The sequence below is a fragment of the Ailuropoda melanoleuca genome, chromosome 2 (genome assembly GCF_002007445.2).
Source record: "Ailuropoda melanoleuca isolate Jingjing chromosome 2, ASM200744v2, whole genome shotgun sequence".
NCBI classification, from domain to species: domain Eukaryota; kingdom Metazoa; phylum Chordata; class Mammalia; order Carnivora; family Ursidae; genus Ailuropoda; species Ailuropoda melanoleuca.
Genome location: NC_048219.1, coordinates 89227046 through 89244275, shown reverse-complemented (window position 1 = coordinate 89244275; position 17230 = coordinate 89227046). Strand labels below are relative to the sequence as shown.

The 17230-nt window shown below is 41.7% G+C and overlaps 1 protein-coding gene across 1 annotated transcript; it reads left to right on the top strand.

Annotated features, from left to right (window-relative positions):
* The first annotated feature begins 6843 nt into the window (after positions 1-6843).
* HRNR (hornerin) lies at positions 6844-16228 on the top strand. The gene is made up of 4 exons (XM_034641900.1): positions 6844-6889; positions 8290-8448; positions 10301-12911; positions 13107-16228. The coding sequence occupies exons 2-4, from the start codon at positions 8311-8313 to the stop codon at positions 15215-15217; spliced, it is 4860 nt and encodes a 1619-aa protein (XP_034497791.1). The 5' UTR covers positions 6844-6889; positions 8290-8310; the 3' UTR covers positions 15218-16228.
* The last annotated feature ends 1002 nt before the right edge of the window (positions 16229-17230 follow it).

The window sequence follows — 17230 nt, the reverse complement described above, 5'->3', positions numbered from 1 at the left end:
GAGACTAAGAACCATCCTGCTCAAGAATGACTGAATAAACCAGGAAATCAAAAATCAATTTAAACAATTTATGGAGCCCAATGAGAATGAAAATACAATGGTCCAAAACCTATGGGACACTGCAAAGGCAGTCCTAAGGGGAAAATACATAGCCATCCAAGCCTCACTCTAAAGAATAGAAAAACCTAAAATGCAATTTTTATATTCTCATCTCAAGAAGCTGGAACAGCAACAGAAGAACAGGCCTAACCCACGCATGAGAAAGCAGTTGATCAGGATTAGAGCAGAGATCAATGAATTAGAAACAAGGAGCACAGTAGAGCAGATCAACAGAACTAGAAGCTGCTTCTTTGAAAGAATAAATAAAATAAATAAAATAAAATAGATAAGCAAGACTTATTCAAACGAATAGAGAAAGGACCCAAATTAATAAAATAATGAATGAAAAGGGAGAGGTCACAACCAACACCAATGAAATAGGAAGGATCATTAGAAACTTTTATCAACAGCTTTATGCCAATAAATTAAGCAACCTGGAAGAGATGGATGCCTTCCTGGAAACCTATAAACTACCAAGACTGAAAAGGGAGAAATTGATTTCTTAAACAGACCAATTAATTATAAAGAGATTGAAGCAGTGATTAAAAACCTTCCAAAAAACAAAACTCCAGGGCCTGATGGATTCCCCAGGGAATTCTACCAAACATTCTTTCTTTTGTTTTCCTTTTTTTATAATAATATATTTTTATTTTATTAGGCTGGTGATGGAGACACATAAGGAGGCACGTATTGCATGGTACAATGGGTGTTATACACAACTAAAGAATCATGGAACTTTACATCAAAAACCAGGGATGTACTGTATGGTGTCTACAAAACATTCAAAGAAGAAAAAATACCGATTCTCCTGAAGCTGTTTCAAACAATAGAAACAGAAGGAAAACTACCAAACTCATTCTATGAGGCAAAGATTACCTTGATCCCCAAACCAGGCAAAGACCACATCAAAAAGGAGAATTACAGACCGACATCCCTGATGAATATGGACACCAAAATTCTCAACAAGATCCTTGCAAATAGGATCCAACAGTACATTAAGAGGATTATCCATCACGATGAAGTGGGATTCATCCCTGGGATGCAAGCGTGGTTCAACATCTGCAAATTGATCAGCATGATAGATTATATCAACAAGAAAAGAGTCAAGAACCATATGATCCTCTCAGTTGATGCAGAAAAAGCATTTGACAAAATACAGCATCCTTTCCTGATTAAAACCCTTCAGAGTGTAGGGATAGAGAGTACATTCCTCAATTTCATAAAAACAATCTATGAAAAGCCTACAGAGAATATCATTCTCAATGGGGAAAAGCTGAAAGCCTTTCCCTTAAGATCAGGCATACGACAAGGATGCCCACTCTCGCCACTATTATTCAACATAGTACTAGAAGTCCTTGCAATAGTCCTTGAAATCAGACAACAAAAAGGGATAAAAGGTATCCAAATCAGCAAAGAAGTCAAACTGTCTCTGTTCGCAATGACATGATGCTCTATATGGAAAACCCAAAAGAATCTATCCCCAAACTACTAGAAGTTATAGAGCAATTCAGTAATGTGGCGGGATACAAAATCAATGCTCAGAAATCAGTTGCATCTCCACATGAACAATGAGACTGAAGAAAGAGCAATTAGGGAATCCATTCCATTTACAATAGCACCAAATATCATACGTTATCTCGGAATTAACTTAACCAGAGACATAAAGGATCTATATTCTGGAAAGTACAAATCACTCTTGAAAGACATTGAAGAAGACACAAAAAGATGGGAAAATATTCCATGCTCATGGATCAGAAGAATTAATAGCTAGAATCTCTGTGCTACCCAGAGCAATCCACACTTTCAACGCCATCCTGATCAAAATACCAATGACATTTTTCAAAGAACTGGAACAAACAGCCCTCAAATTTGTATGGAACCAGAAAAGGCCCCGAATCACCAAATAATTGTTGAAATGGAAAAACAAAGCTGGGGGCATCACGTTGCCAGATTTCAAGCTGTACTACAAAGCTGTGATCACAGAGACAGTATGGTACTGGCACAAAAACAGACACATAGACCAATGGAACAGAATACAGAACCCGAAATGGATCCTCGCCTCTTTGGGCAACTAATCTCTGATAAAGCAGGAAAAAACATCCAGTGGAAAAAAGACAGTCTCTTCAATAAATGGTACTGGGAAAATTGGACAGCTACATGCAAAAGATGAAACTTGACCACTCTCTCACACCATACACAAAGATAAACTCCAAATGGATGAAAGACCTCAATGTGAGACAGGAATCCATCAAAATCCTAGAGGAGAACATAGGCTGCAACCTCATTGACATCGGCCACAGCAACTTTTTTCATGACACATCTCCAAAGGTAAGGGAAACAAAAGAAAAAATGAACTTGTGGGACTTCATCAAAATAAAAAGCTTCTGCACAGCCAAGGAAACAGTCAAAAAAACTAAGAGGCAGCCCACGGAATGGGAGAAGATATCTGCAAATGACATTACAGATAAAGACTGGTATCCACGATCTACAATGAACTTCTCAAACTCAATACACAAGAAACAAATAAACAAATCATAAAATGGGCAGAAGATATGAACACTTTTCCAATGATGACATACAAATGGCTAACAGACACATGAAAAAATGTTCAAAATCATTAGCCATCAGGGAAATTCAAATCAAAACCACACTGAGATACCACCTTACGCCAGTTAGAATGGCAAAGATAGACAAGGCAAGAAACAACAATTGTTGGAGAGGATGTGGAGAAAGGGGATCCCTCCTACATTGTTGGTGGGAATGCAAGTTGGTACAGCCACTCTGGAAAACAGTGTGGAGGTCCCTTAAAAAGTTAAAAATTGAGCTACCCTATGATCCAGCAATTGCACTACTGGGTATTTACCCCAATGATACAGACGTAGTGAAGAGAAGGGCCATATGCACCCCAATGTTCATAGCAGCATTGTCCACAATAGCTAAATCGTGGAAGTAGCCAAGATGTCCTTCAACAGATGATTGGATTAAGGTGATGTGGTCCATATATACAATGGAATATTACTCAGCTATCAAAAAGAACGATTTCTCAATATTTGCTGCCACTTGGACAGCACTGGAGAAGATAATGCTAATTGAAATAAGTCAAGCAGAGAAAGACAATTATCATATGGTTTCACTCATCTATGGAACATAAAAGCTAGGAAGATCGGTAGGAGAAGAAAGGGATAAAGAAAGGGGGGGTAATGAAGGGGGAATGAAGCATGAGAGAGTATGGACTCTGAGAAACAAACTGAGGGCTTCAGAGGGGAGGGGGGTGGGGAATAGGATAGACTGGTGATGGGTATTAAGGAGGGCACGTATTGCATGGTGCACTGGGTGTTATACACAACTAATGAATCATTGAACTTTACATCAAAAACCAGGGATGTACTGTATGGTGACTAACATAATATAATAAAAAAAATTATTAAAAAAAAAGAATTCTACATCATATAGTTGTGCGGCTTAATGAAATGATGAGTATGCAAAGCACTGTGCTTGGCAGAAAGGGGAATGTAATTTTCTTTCATCTGCCAAAATGTGGAGGTACTAAAAAACCTAGAATGTGAACATAACATGAGAAATCTCTTCTCGGAAACACTGTCATCTCCAAGGGGAAAAACATGCACCAGACTTATGAGGGGGGAGTCTTCATGCCCACCCTTTTACTGTGGAGCACATACTCTGGTAAAATCATGACTCTCTGTTTGGAAAAGGATTTTTGTGATAATCTAGTCCAACTCTTACATTAGTAACGTTCAAAAGGGAGTGAAGAGGTCAAAACACACATTGACTATGCCCCTTATTTTCAGGACATGAACCAAGAAATAAAGCTCAACAAGTCTCTGGTTGGTGAAATTGGAGGATATTCAGAAAATGTAGCCCTGAAAGGGTTAAAATTGTTTCTATGATACATGGAAATTTCTTTAAGGCCTCTCACAATAAATTCAATTACTCTGCAAAGAGCTCAATGCATTTTCAGTCAATGCAGAGGTTAAAACTTCTTCCTTACATAAAGTCAAATTTTACCTCTCTTTTTTTTCTTTTAAGGTTTTTTTTAATGTTTTTTTATTATATTATGTTAGTCACCATACAGTACATCCCTGGTTTCTGATGTAAAGCTCGATGATTCACTAGTTGCATATAACACCCAGTGCACCATGCAATACGTGCCCTCCCCACCACCCATCACCAGCCTATCTCATTCCCCTGCCCCCCTCCTCTCTGAAGCCTTTTACAAATGCCCAGAGGTCCCTTGTTCTGTTCCCTTTCCCTACCACATCATGCACACTGACACTCACAAAAAGCACACTTGTCTCTCCCATAGGAATTCATGGTTCTGCTACCCACACTTCCCAGCCCTTGTCTTCCCTCTGAGACTCTCCTCTCCTGGGGAATCTTCCTGACAAGCAAATGCAGAGGAGGGTCAGGATTCACATTCATTCATTGTGACATGTGAAATTAAGAAATTTAAACTGTCGGGGCGCCTGGGTGGCACAGCGGTTAAGCGTCTGCCTTCGGCTCAGGGCGTGATCCCGGCGTTATGGGATCGAGCCCCACATCAGGCTCCTCTGCTGTGAGCCTGCTTCTTCCTCTCCCACTCCCCCTGCTTGTGTTCCCTCTCTCGCTGGCTGTCTCTATCTCTGCCAAATAAATAAATAAAATCTTTAAAAAAAAAAAAGAAATTTAAACTGTCAATAAGTCAGTGTCAGTAAATAAGTTTTACTGAAACACAGGCATGCTCATTTGTTTACACATCATCTATGGATGCTTTTATGCTACCAGAGCACAGCTGAGTAGCTGCAAAAAAGACTGTCCCACAAAGCCTAAAATATATACTTTCTGGCCCTTTACTGAAAAGGTTTGCCAACCCCTCATTTAGGAGAACACTGGCTCCAAGAGGATGCTTCACTCGGAATAGTCTTCACCAGCAACCCCCACTTCCCTCTGTGGTAACAAGTGTCTCCTGCAGGAAATTAGTCTTCACTCAGCAAACTCTACCTCCCCTGCACTCCCACAGTCTCAGTCACACCTTCAAAAAGCTCCCTCCTCTGATGGAAGCATAACAATCTGGCCCAAATCAGGCATCCAGAGGAAACACAGCCACAGAATGGATACTGACTCTGCAGCCCTCTGGGTAGTTCTTAGAAGAAAACAGAGTGTCATAATGTTGAATTTGGAATCATATAATTTATCATTTACCAATAGTTGCTACCACTCCTTCCCAAATCCTAATGACTATATTGCACAAGCTTCAAGTCTATGTAACTTCATCCAGCTTCAGTGACATTCACACTATACATACTATTCACAGCGGAGGAAATGCAGAGTAAGGTCACAGGGATAGGCAGAAAGTCACATGTTGATTCCCAATGTTAAGATTCAGTTTCCATTCAGGTGAAATCATGTCCTCTGAGGTGAAGATGGCAAGAGAGAGGGTAGACCCCAATCCTGTGAAAAAGTAGAAGTTGGTCAATGCCGAGTACTATAATCATGACCCTCACTCTTCTTTGAATTCAATCTGACACAGTTACTGGGAACTTTTATGTGCCAAGTAATGTGCTGAGAACCCCAGTGACATAGGTAATAATAATGTCCATTCCCTATTCTCAAGGAACTCAAAGTATAGAAGTGATAAAAACACATAGAGAGATACATATGGTGTGCATACACATGCATGCGTGAGAAAGGATATACACCAAATAACTAACAGTAGCTATTTCTGGGTAGGAAGGTTACAGGTATTTTCATTTGCTTTGCTCTACTTATCTGTATTTTTTAATTTTTTATATTAAACATTAATTACATAGTAAAACAATTTTAAAAGATTTTATAATATAGAATGATTGATACTATAATAAAACTATGAATAAGGTACACAATTATAACTCTCTTGAGTAATTCAAGAAATATTTCCTACAAGGTGTCTAAAGTAGGTTTTGAAAAATGAATAACAGTTCACTAGGCAGATAATGAGGAAAAATATTTCAAGAAAAAACATGAAATAGGACAGTATATTCAGGAAGGCTTAAGTAATTAATTACTGGCGAAGCATAAAGAATAGGGAGAGAGGAGATGGGGCTAGAGAGAAGCTACAGCCCATATCATGAATAACCCTGGATACCATGCTAAAGAGCATGGATATCTTCCTAAGGTCATATAGTGTTGAAATGAAAGCTACAGTGATGAATGGCCACTAAGGTATGGAAAATAAGGTTACTAAAGAGACAAGAAGACTCTACAGTCTCCTCAATTCAAGAGGAATGGTAATAATACCATGGATGATACTTTGGCTGGAAATCCATATAAGAAAATGTAGATCAAAATGAGAGAGTTTGACTGGACGATCCTTAAGGTTCCTTTTAAACATCAGATTCCATTATTCTTCGACATTCGGTCCCTGATGTTCCTACACACATTCCACTCAACTTCAATTAAAGTCCATATAATCGGTTATCAATGCATTATGCTAGATACTTCGTTGAATATGCAAAGAGGTCTTTCTGCAGTGTTCAGAGATTCTGGCAGGTGGGGCTGATACTAGCCCAGATTTGGGAACTGCTAATGCAATTTCAGGTGAACATGTAAGGAAATAAGAAGCCAAACACATGGGAGGTGGAGATGGAGATGGAGGTGGAGCTGGGCTTATTCAGGAGTGAGTCAGAACATCTCAAAGAGCAGCTCCTCCCTAAGATGGACCATTATTTCCTCTATAAAAAGGCCACTATCCCTAACTAGCAGCACCCTGTAAGCTGCTCCAGTCTCCATCCTACTTGTTCCTCTGGTGAGCTAGGTAAGTGAACAGGAGTACTTTGGGCTATAAATTTATGAGAATCCAGTACGTGCTCTAAGGCAGAGAGGCACTGGATACCAGGCTTCTTTTTAATGTACTTCAGGGTCTTTGATTTAATTTTACCTTTATTGAGAAGGAAAATAAAGATAACAGAATAATAGTACCTTCTTTCTTCAGGGTCATTTCCTTAAAGATCATGGGGCTCTAATTATCACTAGACAGGTTGCCTCCTAGACTACTGAGCTTTTTCTCTCTGTTGTAAGCCTGAGTTTGTTTCTCAGAGTCCATAGTCTCTCATGCTTCATTCCCCCTTCTGATTACCGCCCCCCTTTCTTTAACTGAGGGCTTCAGAGGGGAGGGGGGTGGGGAAATGGGATAGGCTGGTGATGGGTAGTAAGGAGGGCACGTATTTGCATGGTGCACTGGGTGTTATACGCAACTAATGAATCATGAAACTTTACATCAAAAACTAGGGATGTACTGTTTGGTGACTAACATAATAAAAAAACATTAAAAAATATATGTGTTGAATCACTAAATTCTACTCCTGAAAACAATACTGCACTATATGTTAACTCACTAGAATTTAAATAAAAATTGGGGGAGGGCCACCTGGGTAGCGCAGTCGTTGAGCCTCTGCCTTCGGCCCAGGGCGTGATCCCGGCATTCCGGGATCGAGTCCCACATCGGGCTCCTCCGCTGGGAGCCTGCTTCTCCCTCTCCCATTCCCCCGCTGTGTTCCCTCTCTCGCTGGCTGTCTCTCTGTCACATAAATAATTAAAATCTTAAAAAAAAAATTGGGGGAAAAAGGAAAAAAAAATTAGAAAAGCCTGAGAGTCCCTCTTTGGAGAATGAAAACAGAAGTGGGCCTGATGGCAGCTGCCTCTGGCTCCATATCACCTAGGCCTGTAGTTTCCCACTTCGTGTACTTTCTCTGGCCTACAAGTTTTGAGGGTCTAGCTTAGCCACTGGTATCCCTTGGATGGAGTCAGACATACCATGTGGATGATGGACCTGTCCCTCCTCAGTGATGGTTGGCACCTAGAAAGGAATTGAGGAAGTGGGTAGATTGACACACCCAGGATTTCTCTAGCTCCAGAACAATGCTCATAATATTATCCCTGGTAGAGGCAGGGAGCTCAAAGCAGAAGGTCATTGCTCCTACATTCCTTCAGGAATGAAAATAAGAGATACAGATTCTGTTCCTAATTTCATCACTCTCTTGCTACATGGCTTGAACAAGTCTTTCAACTCTGGATTCATTCTTGATTTCAAAAGGATGAAATTAATCATGCCCAATTAATTCTGAACAAATATTAAAAATGACTGGAACTATTTATGTATTTAAGCAAGAAAAAGGAATAATAAGAGGTGGGCCCCTCTCCTTTTTTTCCCTTTAGGTTAAATTTACCAAAAAAAAAATGTCTAAACTCCTAAAAAGTATCGTCACTGTCATTGATCTTTTCTACCAATATGCCACCCGGGATGGGGAGTGTGACATGTTGAACAAGGCAGAACTGAAAGAACTTTTGGAAAATGAGTTTCATCAAATTCTGAAGGTAAGAACTCCAGGTCAGGACTGGAGACAGCTGCAATTCTCCTCTTCACCCCTTCCTACCTTTTTGTCACATATATCAAACTCCTGCAGGACTCTCTCTACTTGGTGATAGAGAACAGTGTTTGGTAAAAGCTTGAAATAAAGATCAAAAGTTGACCCACATGGTTTCCAAAACATGATCAAGGGATGTGATCCTACTGAAAAAACCCATAGATTATATAATGCCCCATCTATGTGAGTAATTCTTGTGGAATAAAAAATTAAGATGGTTCTCAGAAAAAAAAGTAGGTAAAATGCATCTTCTTCCCTTTATTTGTTGTTCTTCATACCAGAACATCCTGACCACTGCCCATTTCTGACATTGTGACATTACAAGGCCTCTGAATTCAAGAAGTTAGCATCTTACTACTAAATCATAAAACATGGTGACCACCATCTTAAAATGTCGGCTCTGAAAATAAATATTTAGGAGCTTAGATCTAGCTAATCAATTCATTATATCCAGCTGCCTACTAAATATTTCTTATTTGGATTCCTAAGGGTGTAATTCAGTGTGTCAGATATGAAACCATTTCCCCTCCAAACTCAATCCTCCTATTTGCCCAAGGCAGAAATCTGGTTTCATTCATGGCTTCTTCTCTCAGCAAGCACCTCCAGCTTCCATCCTCCATCTAATTCACCAATAGTCTCTCAGAACAGCCCATTTTGCTAGTCCTCTGGCTCAGGCCACCTTCTATTTCTAATCTCAGCTGTAAGTGCAAATCTAATCATTTCGCAGCTCAGTTCAAAATCCTTCAAAAGCTCCCAGATATTTTTTTTTAGAGAGAGAGAGAGAGAAAGAGAGGGAGTGCTTGAGCTAGGAGTGAGGGGGGAAAGAGGGAGGGGCTGGGCTCCATCTCACAACCCTGAGATCATGACCTGAGCTGAAACCAAGAGTCAGATGCTTAATCAACTGAGCTCCCCAGGTGCCTCAAAAGCTTGCAGCTTTTAAAATAAATAAAATCCAAAGTTCCTTTACACAACTTAAAAGGCATGATCTGATCTCTATTTGTTTCTCCAGCAATATCTCTTGACTATTAAGACTCAAAATTTAACAATCCTGAATTTCTTTCAGTTCCTCATATGAGCCATGCATCCTCCAACCTCCAGCTTTGTTCATATTGTTCCTTCTAGCTGGAACAATCTTTTGCCCTCCCTCCCTCCTTTCCTACCCCTTCATTTGGCTAAGTCCAACCCATAATTCCAAAGACATCACTTCCTCTAATTAACCTCCCTTAAACCCCCACTGGTTCTCCTGTGGTGTACTTTCAGAAACATTATCACAATACACTGTAATTTTAAGTTTGTGTGTCTGTGCCACTAAACTTTAACTTCCGTTTTGTCAGAAAACAAACTTTTCACTGCTCTATCCTCTGCACCTAACTCAGTGCTAAGCAGACAGTAGGTGCACAATAAATCTTTGTTAAATGAATTAATTAATGAATTAATAGTTGGGCAAATAAAGAGAAGCCATATATAATTATGCTAATCATTCATATTTGACCTATTCTTTTTCATTTTTTTAAATTCTTATTTATAAATTAGCTAATGATATTTGACCTATTTCTTACAAAATAGAATTGATTTCCTTTTTCCCTAACATATTCCAGTTGCATCTTCAGCAATTTCTTACTGCATTGTTCATTACACATTTCTTTCTGCTTGGGATGGAGCAGTCCCACCTAAAGGACTAGGTGATTCAGCACCACCTAAGTAAGCCAAACATTCACGTTTCTACAGTTTTCTTTCAAATGGTTAGCTGGGTATGTAGTCCATAGTGACATAGCTGCCCCTTGTACCTTGTTCCTATACAGAATCCAGATGATCCAGACACTGTAGATATCATCATGCAAAATCTGGATCAAGACCATGACAAGAAAGTGGATTTTATTGAGTATCTTCTGATGATATTTAAACTGGCTCAGGCTTGTAATAAAATCATCGGCAAAGATTACTGCCAAGCTTCAGGGTCAAAGCAGAGAAACCACCATCACCAGCACCAAGAGGAACAAAGTGAAACAGAAGAAGAGGACAAAAGGCAAGGTCATTCAAGGTCAAGTAGAGAAGAGAATAATTCCTATTCCAGGGGCTCCAGAAGAAGCACTAAACACAGGCCTGGGTCCAACTCCAGAAGAATGGAGCATCAAGGAGGCTTGTCTAGTTCAGAGCATAGGCAAAGCTCTGGGGAAAGGAGAGAGTCAAGTTCAGGCCACTTCAAAGATAGTAAGAAAAACAGGCAGGGCTCTCATCAACAAGAGAGATCTGAGAGTCCTTCTGGTCAGAGGCAACATAGATCCAATTCAAGTGGTCAATCAGGACTTAGTAGACAACAAAAACAGTCTTCAAGCTATGAGGGATATGGGTCTGAATCAGGCCAGTCCATAAGCAATGGCAAAAATCGATCAAGCTCCTATGAGTCCTCTACTCAGAGAAACCATAGCAGCAGCTCTAGTCATCAGTCAGGAGGCTATGGAAGACAAAATCATGGCTCTGTGTCAGGCCAGTCCTCTAATTATGGAAAATATGGACCTGGTTCTAATCAGTCTTCTAGTCAGAAATACCATGAGTCCAGCTCAGGATCCAGTCTAGGTGAATCATCAAGCTGTGGACAACATGGATTTGAATCAGGTCAGTCCTCTGGCTATGAACAACATAGATCTGGCTCAGGTCAATCTTCAGGCTTTGGGTCACATGGGTCTGGCTTAGGTCAATCTTCTAGTTATGGACAAAACAGTTCTACTTCAGGACAGTCATCAAGCTGTGGACACTATGGACCTGGCTCAAGTCAGTCTTTTAGCCATAGCCAACATGGGTCCAGCTCAAGAAACTCTTCTAGTTACAGACGACATAGGTCTGGCTCAAGTCAATCTTCTGGCCACAGCCGACATGGGTCTGGCTCAAGAGAGTCCTCTAGGTATGGACAACACAGATCTGGCTCAAGTCGATCTTCTAGCCCCAGCCGACATGGATTTGGAACAGGCTGGTCTTCTGGCTTTGGGCAACATGGGTCAGAATCAGGTCAGTCTTCTAGCCACATCCAACATAGGTCTGGCTCAGGCCAGTTTTCTGGCTATGACCGACACAGATCTGGCTCTGGTCAGTCTCCTGGATATGGTCATCATGGATCTGGATCAGGTCAATCTTCTGGTTTTGGGCAACATGGGTCTAGCTCAGGTCAGTCTTATGGCTTTGGGCAACATACGTCTAGCTCAGGAGAGTCTTCTGGTACTGAGCATGGATCTGGCTTAGGTCAATCATCAAGCTCTGGACAGCATGAATCTGGATATGGTCAATCTTCTAGCTATGGACAACATGGTTCTGCTTCTGGAGAGTCATCAAGCTGTGGACAACATGCATCTGGATCAGGACAGTCCTCTAGATATGGTTATTGTGAGTATGGATCTGGTCAGTCTCCTAGCTATGGCCATCATGCGTCTGGATCACGTCAGTCTTCTGGCTATGGGCAACATGGGTCTGGATCCAGTCAGTCTTCTAGTTATGGCCAACATGGGTCTGGATCAGGACAGTCAGGACAGTCTTCTGGCCATGGCCAGTATGGTTCTGGCTCAGGTCAATCCTCTAGATATGGACAATATGGTTCTGCTTCAGGACAGACAGCAAGCTGTGGTCAACATGCATCTGGATCAAGCCAGGCTTCTAGCCATGGTGAACACAGATCTGGCTCAGGTCAGTCCTCTAGATATGGTTATCATGAGTCTGGATCAGGTCAGTCTTCTGGCTTTGGGCAACATGGGTCTGGATCCAGTCAGTCTTCTAGCTACAGTCAGCATAGGTCTGGATCAGGACAGTCTTCTGGCCATGGTCAGTATGGTTCTGGCTCAGGTCAGTCTTCTAGATATGGACAATATGGTTCTGCTTCTGGACAGTCATCAAGCTGTGGTCAACATGCATCTGGATCAGGCCAGTCTTCTGGCTATGGACGACACAGATCTGGCTCAGCTCAGTCCTCTCAGTATGGTCATCATGAGTCTGGATCAGGCCAGTCTTCCGGCTTTGGGCAACGTGAGTCTAGCTCAGGAAAGTCTTCTGGCAATGAGCATGGATCTGGCTTAAGTCAGTCGTCAAGCTCTAGACAACATGAATCTGGATATAATCAGTCCTCTAACTATGGACAATATGGTTCTGCTTTCGGTCAGTCGTCAAGTGGTGGTCAACATGGATCTGGATCAGGCCAGTCCTCTGGCTTTGGCCAACATGGGTACAGATCAGGTCAGTCTTGTGGCTCTGGGCAACATGGGTCTGGATCCAGTCAGTCTTCTAGTTATAGCCAGCATGGGTCTGGCTCAGGTCAGTCTTCTGGCTTTGGCCAACATGGGTCTGCATCAGGTCAGTCTTCTGGCTTTGGGCAACATGGGTCTGGATCAGGTCAGTCTTCTAGTTATGGCCAACATGGGTCTGGATCAGGTCAGTCTTCTAGTTATGGCCAACATGGGTCTGGATCAGGTCAGTCTCCTGGCTTTGGGCAACATGGGTCTGGATCCAGTCAGTCTTCTAGGTATGGCCAACATGGGTCCGGCTCAGGTCAGTCTTCTGGCTTTGGCCAACATGGGTCTGGATCAGGTCAGTCTTCTAGTTATGGCCAACATGGGTCTGGATCAGGTCAGTCTTCTGGCTTTGGGCAACATGAGTCTGGATCCAGTCAGTCTTCTAGTTATAGCCAGCATGGGTCTGGCTCAGGTCAGTCTTCTGGCTTTGGCCAACATGGGTCTGGATCAGGTCAGTCTTCTGGCTTTGGGCAACATGGGTCTGGATCCAGTCAGTCTTCTAGTTATGGCCAACATGGGTCTGGATCAGGTCAGTCTTCTAGTTATGGCCAACATGGGTCTGGATCAGGTCAGTCTTCTGGCTTTGGGCAACATGAGTCTGGATCCAGTCAGTCTTCTAGTTATGGCCAACATGGGTCTGGCTCAGGTCAGTCTTCTGGCTTTGGCCAACATGGGTCTGGACCAGGTCAGTCTTCTAGTTATGGCCAACATGGGTCTGGATCAGGTCAATCTTCTAGCTGTGGTCAGCACAGGTATGGATCAGGACAGTCTTCTGGCCATGGTCAGTATGGTTCTGGCTCAAGTCAATCCTCTAGGTATGGACAATATGGTTCTGCTTCAGGACAGACAGAAAGCTGTGGTCAACATGCATCTGGATCAGGCCAGTCTTCTGCCTATGGACGACACAGATCTGGCTCAGCTCAGTCCTCTCAGTATGGTCATCATGGGTCTGGATCAGGCCAGTCTTCTGGCTTTGGGCAACATGAGTCTAGCTCAGGAAAGTCTTCTGGCAATGAGCATGGATCTGGCTTAGGTCAGTCATCAAGCTCTGGACAACATGAATCTGGATATAATCAGTCCTCTAACTATGGACAACATGGTTCTGCTTTTGGACAGTCATCAAGCTGTGGTCAAAATGCATCTGGATCAGGCCAGTATTCTGGCATTGGCCAACATGGGTCTGGATCAGGTCAGTCTTCTGGCTATGGGCAACATGGGTCTGGATCCAGTCAGTCTTCTAGTTATGGCCAACATGGATCTGGCTCAGGTCAGTCTTCTGGCTTTGGCCAACATGGGTCTGGATCAGGTCAGTCTTCTGGCTTTGGGCAACATGGGTCTGGATCAGGTCAATCTTCTAGCTATGGTCAGCATAGGTCTGGATCAGGACAGTCTTCTGGCCATGGTCAGTATGGTTCTGGCTCAAGTCAATCCTCTAGGTATGGACAACATGGTTCTGCTTCAGGACAGACAGTAAGCTGTGGTCAGCATGCATCTGGATCAGGCCAGTCTTCTAGCCATGGCCAACACAGATCTGGCTCAGGTCAGTCCTCTAGATATGGTTATCATGAGCTTGGATCAGGTCAGTCTTCTGGCTTTGGGCAACATGAGTCTGGATCCAATCAGTATTCTAGCTATGGCCATCATGGGTCTGGTTCAGGTCAGTCTTCTGGCTATGACCAACACAGGTCTGGCTCAAGTAGATCATCTAGCCATAGCCGACATGGGTCTGGTCAGTGTTCTAGTTCTGAACAATATGGGTCTGGCCCATGCCACTCAACTAGCTCTGAACAGTGTGGTTCTAGATTTGGTCAGTGTTCTAGCTCTGAGCAATATGGGTATGGTTCATGTCACTCATCTACTTCTGGAGAATGTGGTTCTGGATCTGGTCAGTGTTCTAGCTATGAGCAACATGAAATACAAGGGAGATGTAGATCAAGTTCAAGTGGAATTCATAATGAGTACAGTAGACCTGAAATGGGCTTAATCCCTAACCAATCAAGAAGAAATAGCCAGGAATGGTCAGAGTGTGGCCAAAAAGAAAGAGGTAGGAGTTATGGCCTATCAGGTAGTGGGCCTGATGGATATGAGAGTATTCATGGACAGTTAAGAACATGCAGGCAACAAAGCCAAGGATGGAGTCAAGGTCCATGGGAATCTAACTCTATCCATTCAAATTCTAATGAAGGACAATTAAGAAGCAGTTACAGACAAGTAGAAAGCTCGTCAAGTTGTGGCTTTGGACAATTTACACCCTCCTATGGACAGTCTAGACCCAACACTACCAATACATTGCTAATTTGCAAGGAGGGTAATAGACAAGGTGACTATTGTTATAAGAGAGGAGGAGATAATTGTGCAGGGGGAAGTACCGGCCCAAGTTCCCACAGTTTCCCTAGCAGCACGCCACTCTATGAATATATCCAAGAGCAGAGGTGTCAATTCTAGGTGAATAATAAATAGAAGTGAAATTAATTCAGTAGCCATTTAAGAAATACGAAACTGTTACAGATAAACAATTCATTATAAAACGTCTTTTAAAAGTGGGTATATCGAACTTTACATCAAAAACCAGGGATGCACTATATGGTGACTAACATAATATAATAAAAAAAATTTAAAAAAATAAAAAATAAAAGTGGGTATATATATTTCTTCTTCTAAACACTCTATTCCTTGTTATTAAGTTTCCCTCAGAAGAATGTAGGGTATGTGGGTGCTTTGTTAGGAAATACTGAGTTGAACAAATTATGTGTGGCAGTAACTTTGAAAGAATAATTAATACAAAGCATATGAGAAGCATGGGGTTTAGTTGAGGTATCTTTTTGAGAGCTCATTACTCATTATACAATGCCAAAGCCAAGCTTTCATCTTAAGTCTAAAGAACAAAGTATTAGAAATGCATTACCAGTTCTGGGGCCAAAGCCTCTCTTATATCAACGTGGACCATAATTTTGGTATCCCCCACATTGGACAGTGACAAAACGTAAAATATTCTAAAAGCAAAATCCCAGCGTTGTTTGTTTCCTTACTTACCAAAACCACCAAGACCCTATTCTTGGGTAAATCTTTAATCAGTAAGTTAACAAGTGGCACTCACCAGTGAGTGAGAGCATTCTTTCTTGAAGAGCTGGGATGGACCTTTCAGGATTAAAGGATCTAAATGTGGACTCTAACTTGGTTTCAACAAGAAAGTTCTTGTCCCCTACTCCTAAGAATTTGCCCCAGGTTTAAAAAGGAAGAGCAATAGCATGGAAATAACAGTGTCTTCAACCTACTTTTGTAGTTCATTGCTCTTTCCACATAGGAAAACATCATTTGTGCCTACATGGAAAGGAAGACTATCTGCCACTGCTGTATAGTTCCTTGGTTTGACTATAATATATTTGTTCCAAGTCTTGAATCCAAATAACTGGTTTGCATTAAAATTGATAATAAATAATGGTGATCAAATACTGAGGTCTGTCTCATCTCTGCTTCATTTCACTTCTCACACATAGGTGGTCAGACTAGAAATTAACTCAAAAAGCTCTTTTCCAAGGTCCTATCCTTCACAAACAACCCAGAATATATAAAGAATTTTAAAACCTAAGGATAAGACAAACAATTCAATTTAAGAATGAGCAAAATATCTGAATGAACACAGCCAAAAAGAGATGTACAAATGGCCAACAAACACATGAAAAGATGCATGATGTCATTAGTCATCAAGGAAATGCAAGTTAAAACATAATAAGGTACTACTACACACCATTAGAATGGCTGAAAATAAAAATACTGGTGATACCAAGTGTAGATATAACCAGTGTAAAAACAAAATAACACAGTCACTTTGGAAAATAGTGTGGCAATTTCTTATAAGGTTAATTACACTATTGGTGGGAATGCAAATTGGTGCAGCCACTCTGGAAAACAGTATGGAAGTTCCTCAAAAAGTTAAAAATAGAGCTACCCTATGACCCAGCAATTGCACTACTGGGTATTTACCCCAAAGATACAGATGTAGTGAAAAGAGGGGCCATATGCACCCCAATGTGCATAGCAGCAATGTCCATGATAGTCAAACTGTGGAAGGAGCTGAGATGCCCTTCAACAGACAAATGGATAAAGAAGATGTGGTCCGTATATACAATGGAATACTACTCAGCCATCAGAAAGAATGATTACCCAATATTTGCAGCAACATGGATGGAACTGGAGGGGATTATGCTAAGTGAAATAAGTCAAGCAGAGAAAGACAATTATCATATGGTTTCACTTATATGTGGAACATAAGGAATAGCACAAAGGACCATAGGGGAAGGGAGGGAAACCTGAATGGGAAGAAATCAGAGAGGGAGACAAATCATGAGAGACTCTGGGAAACAAACTGAGGGTTACAGAAGGGAGGAGGGTGGGGGGACGGGTTAGCCTGGTGATGGGTTAAGGAGGGCACATGTTGCATGGAGCACTGGGTGTTAT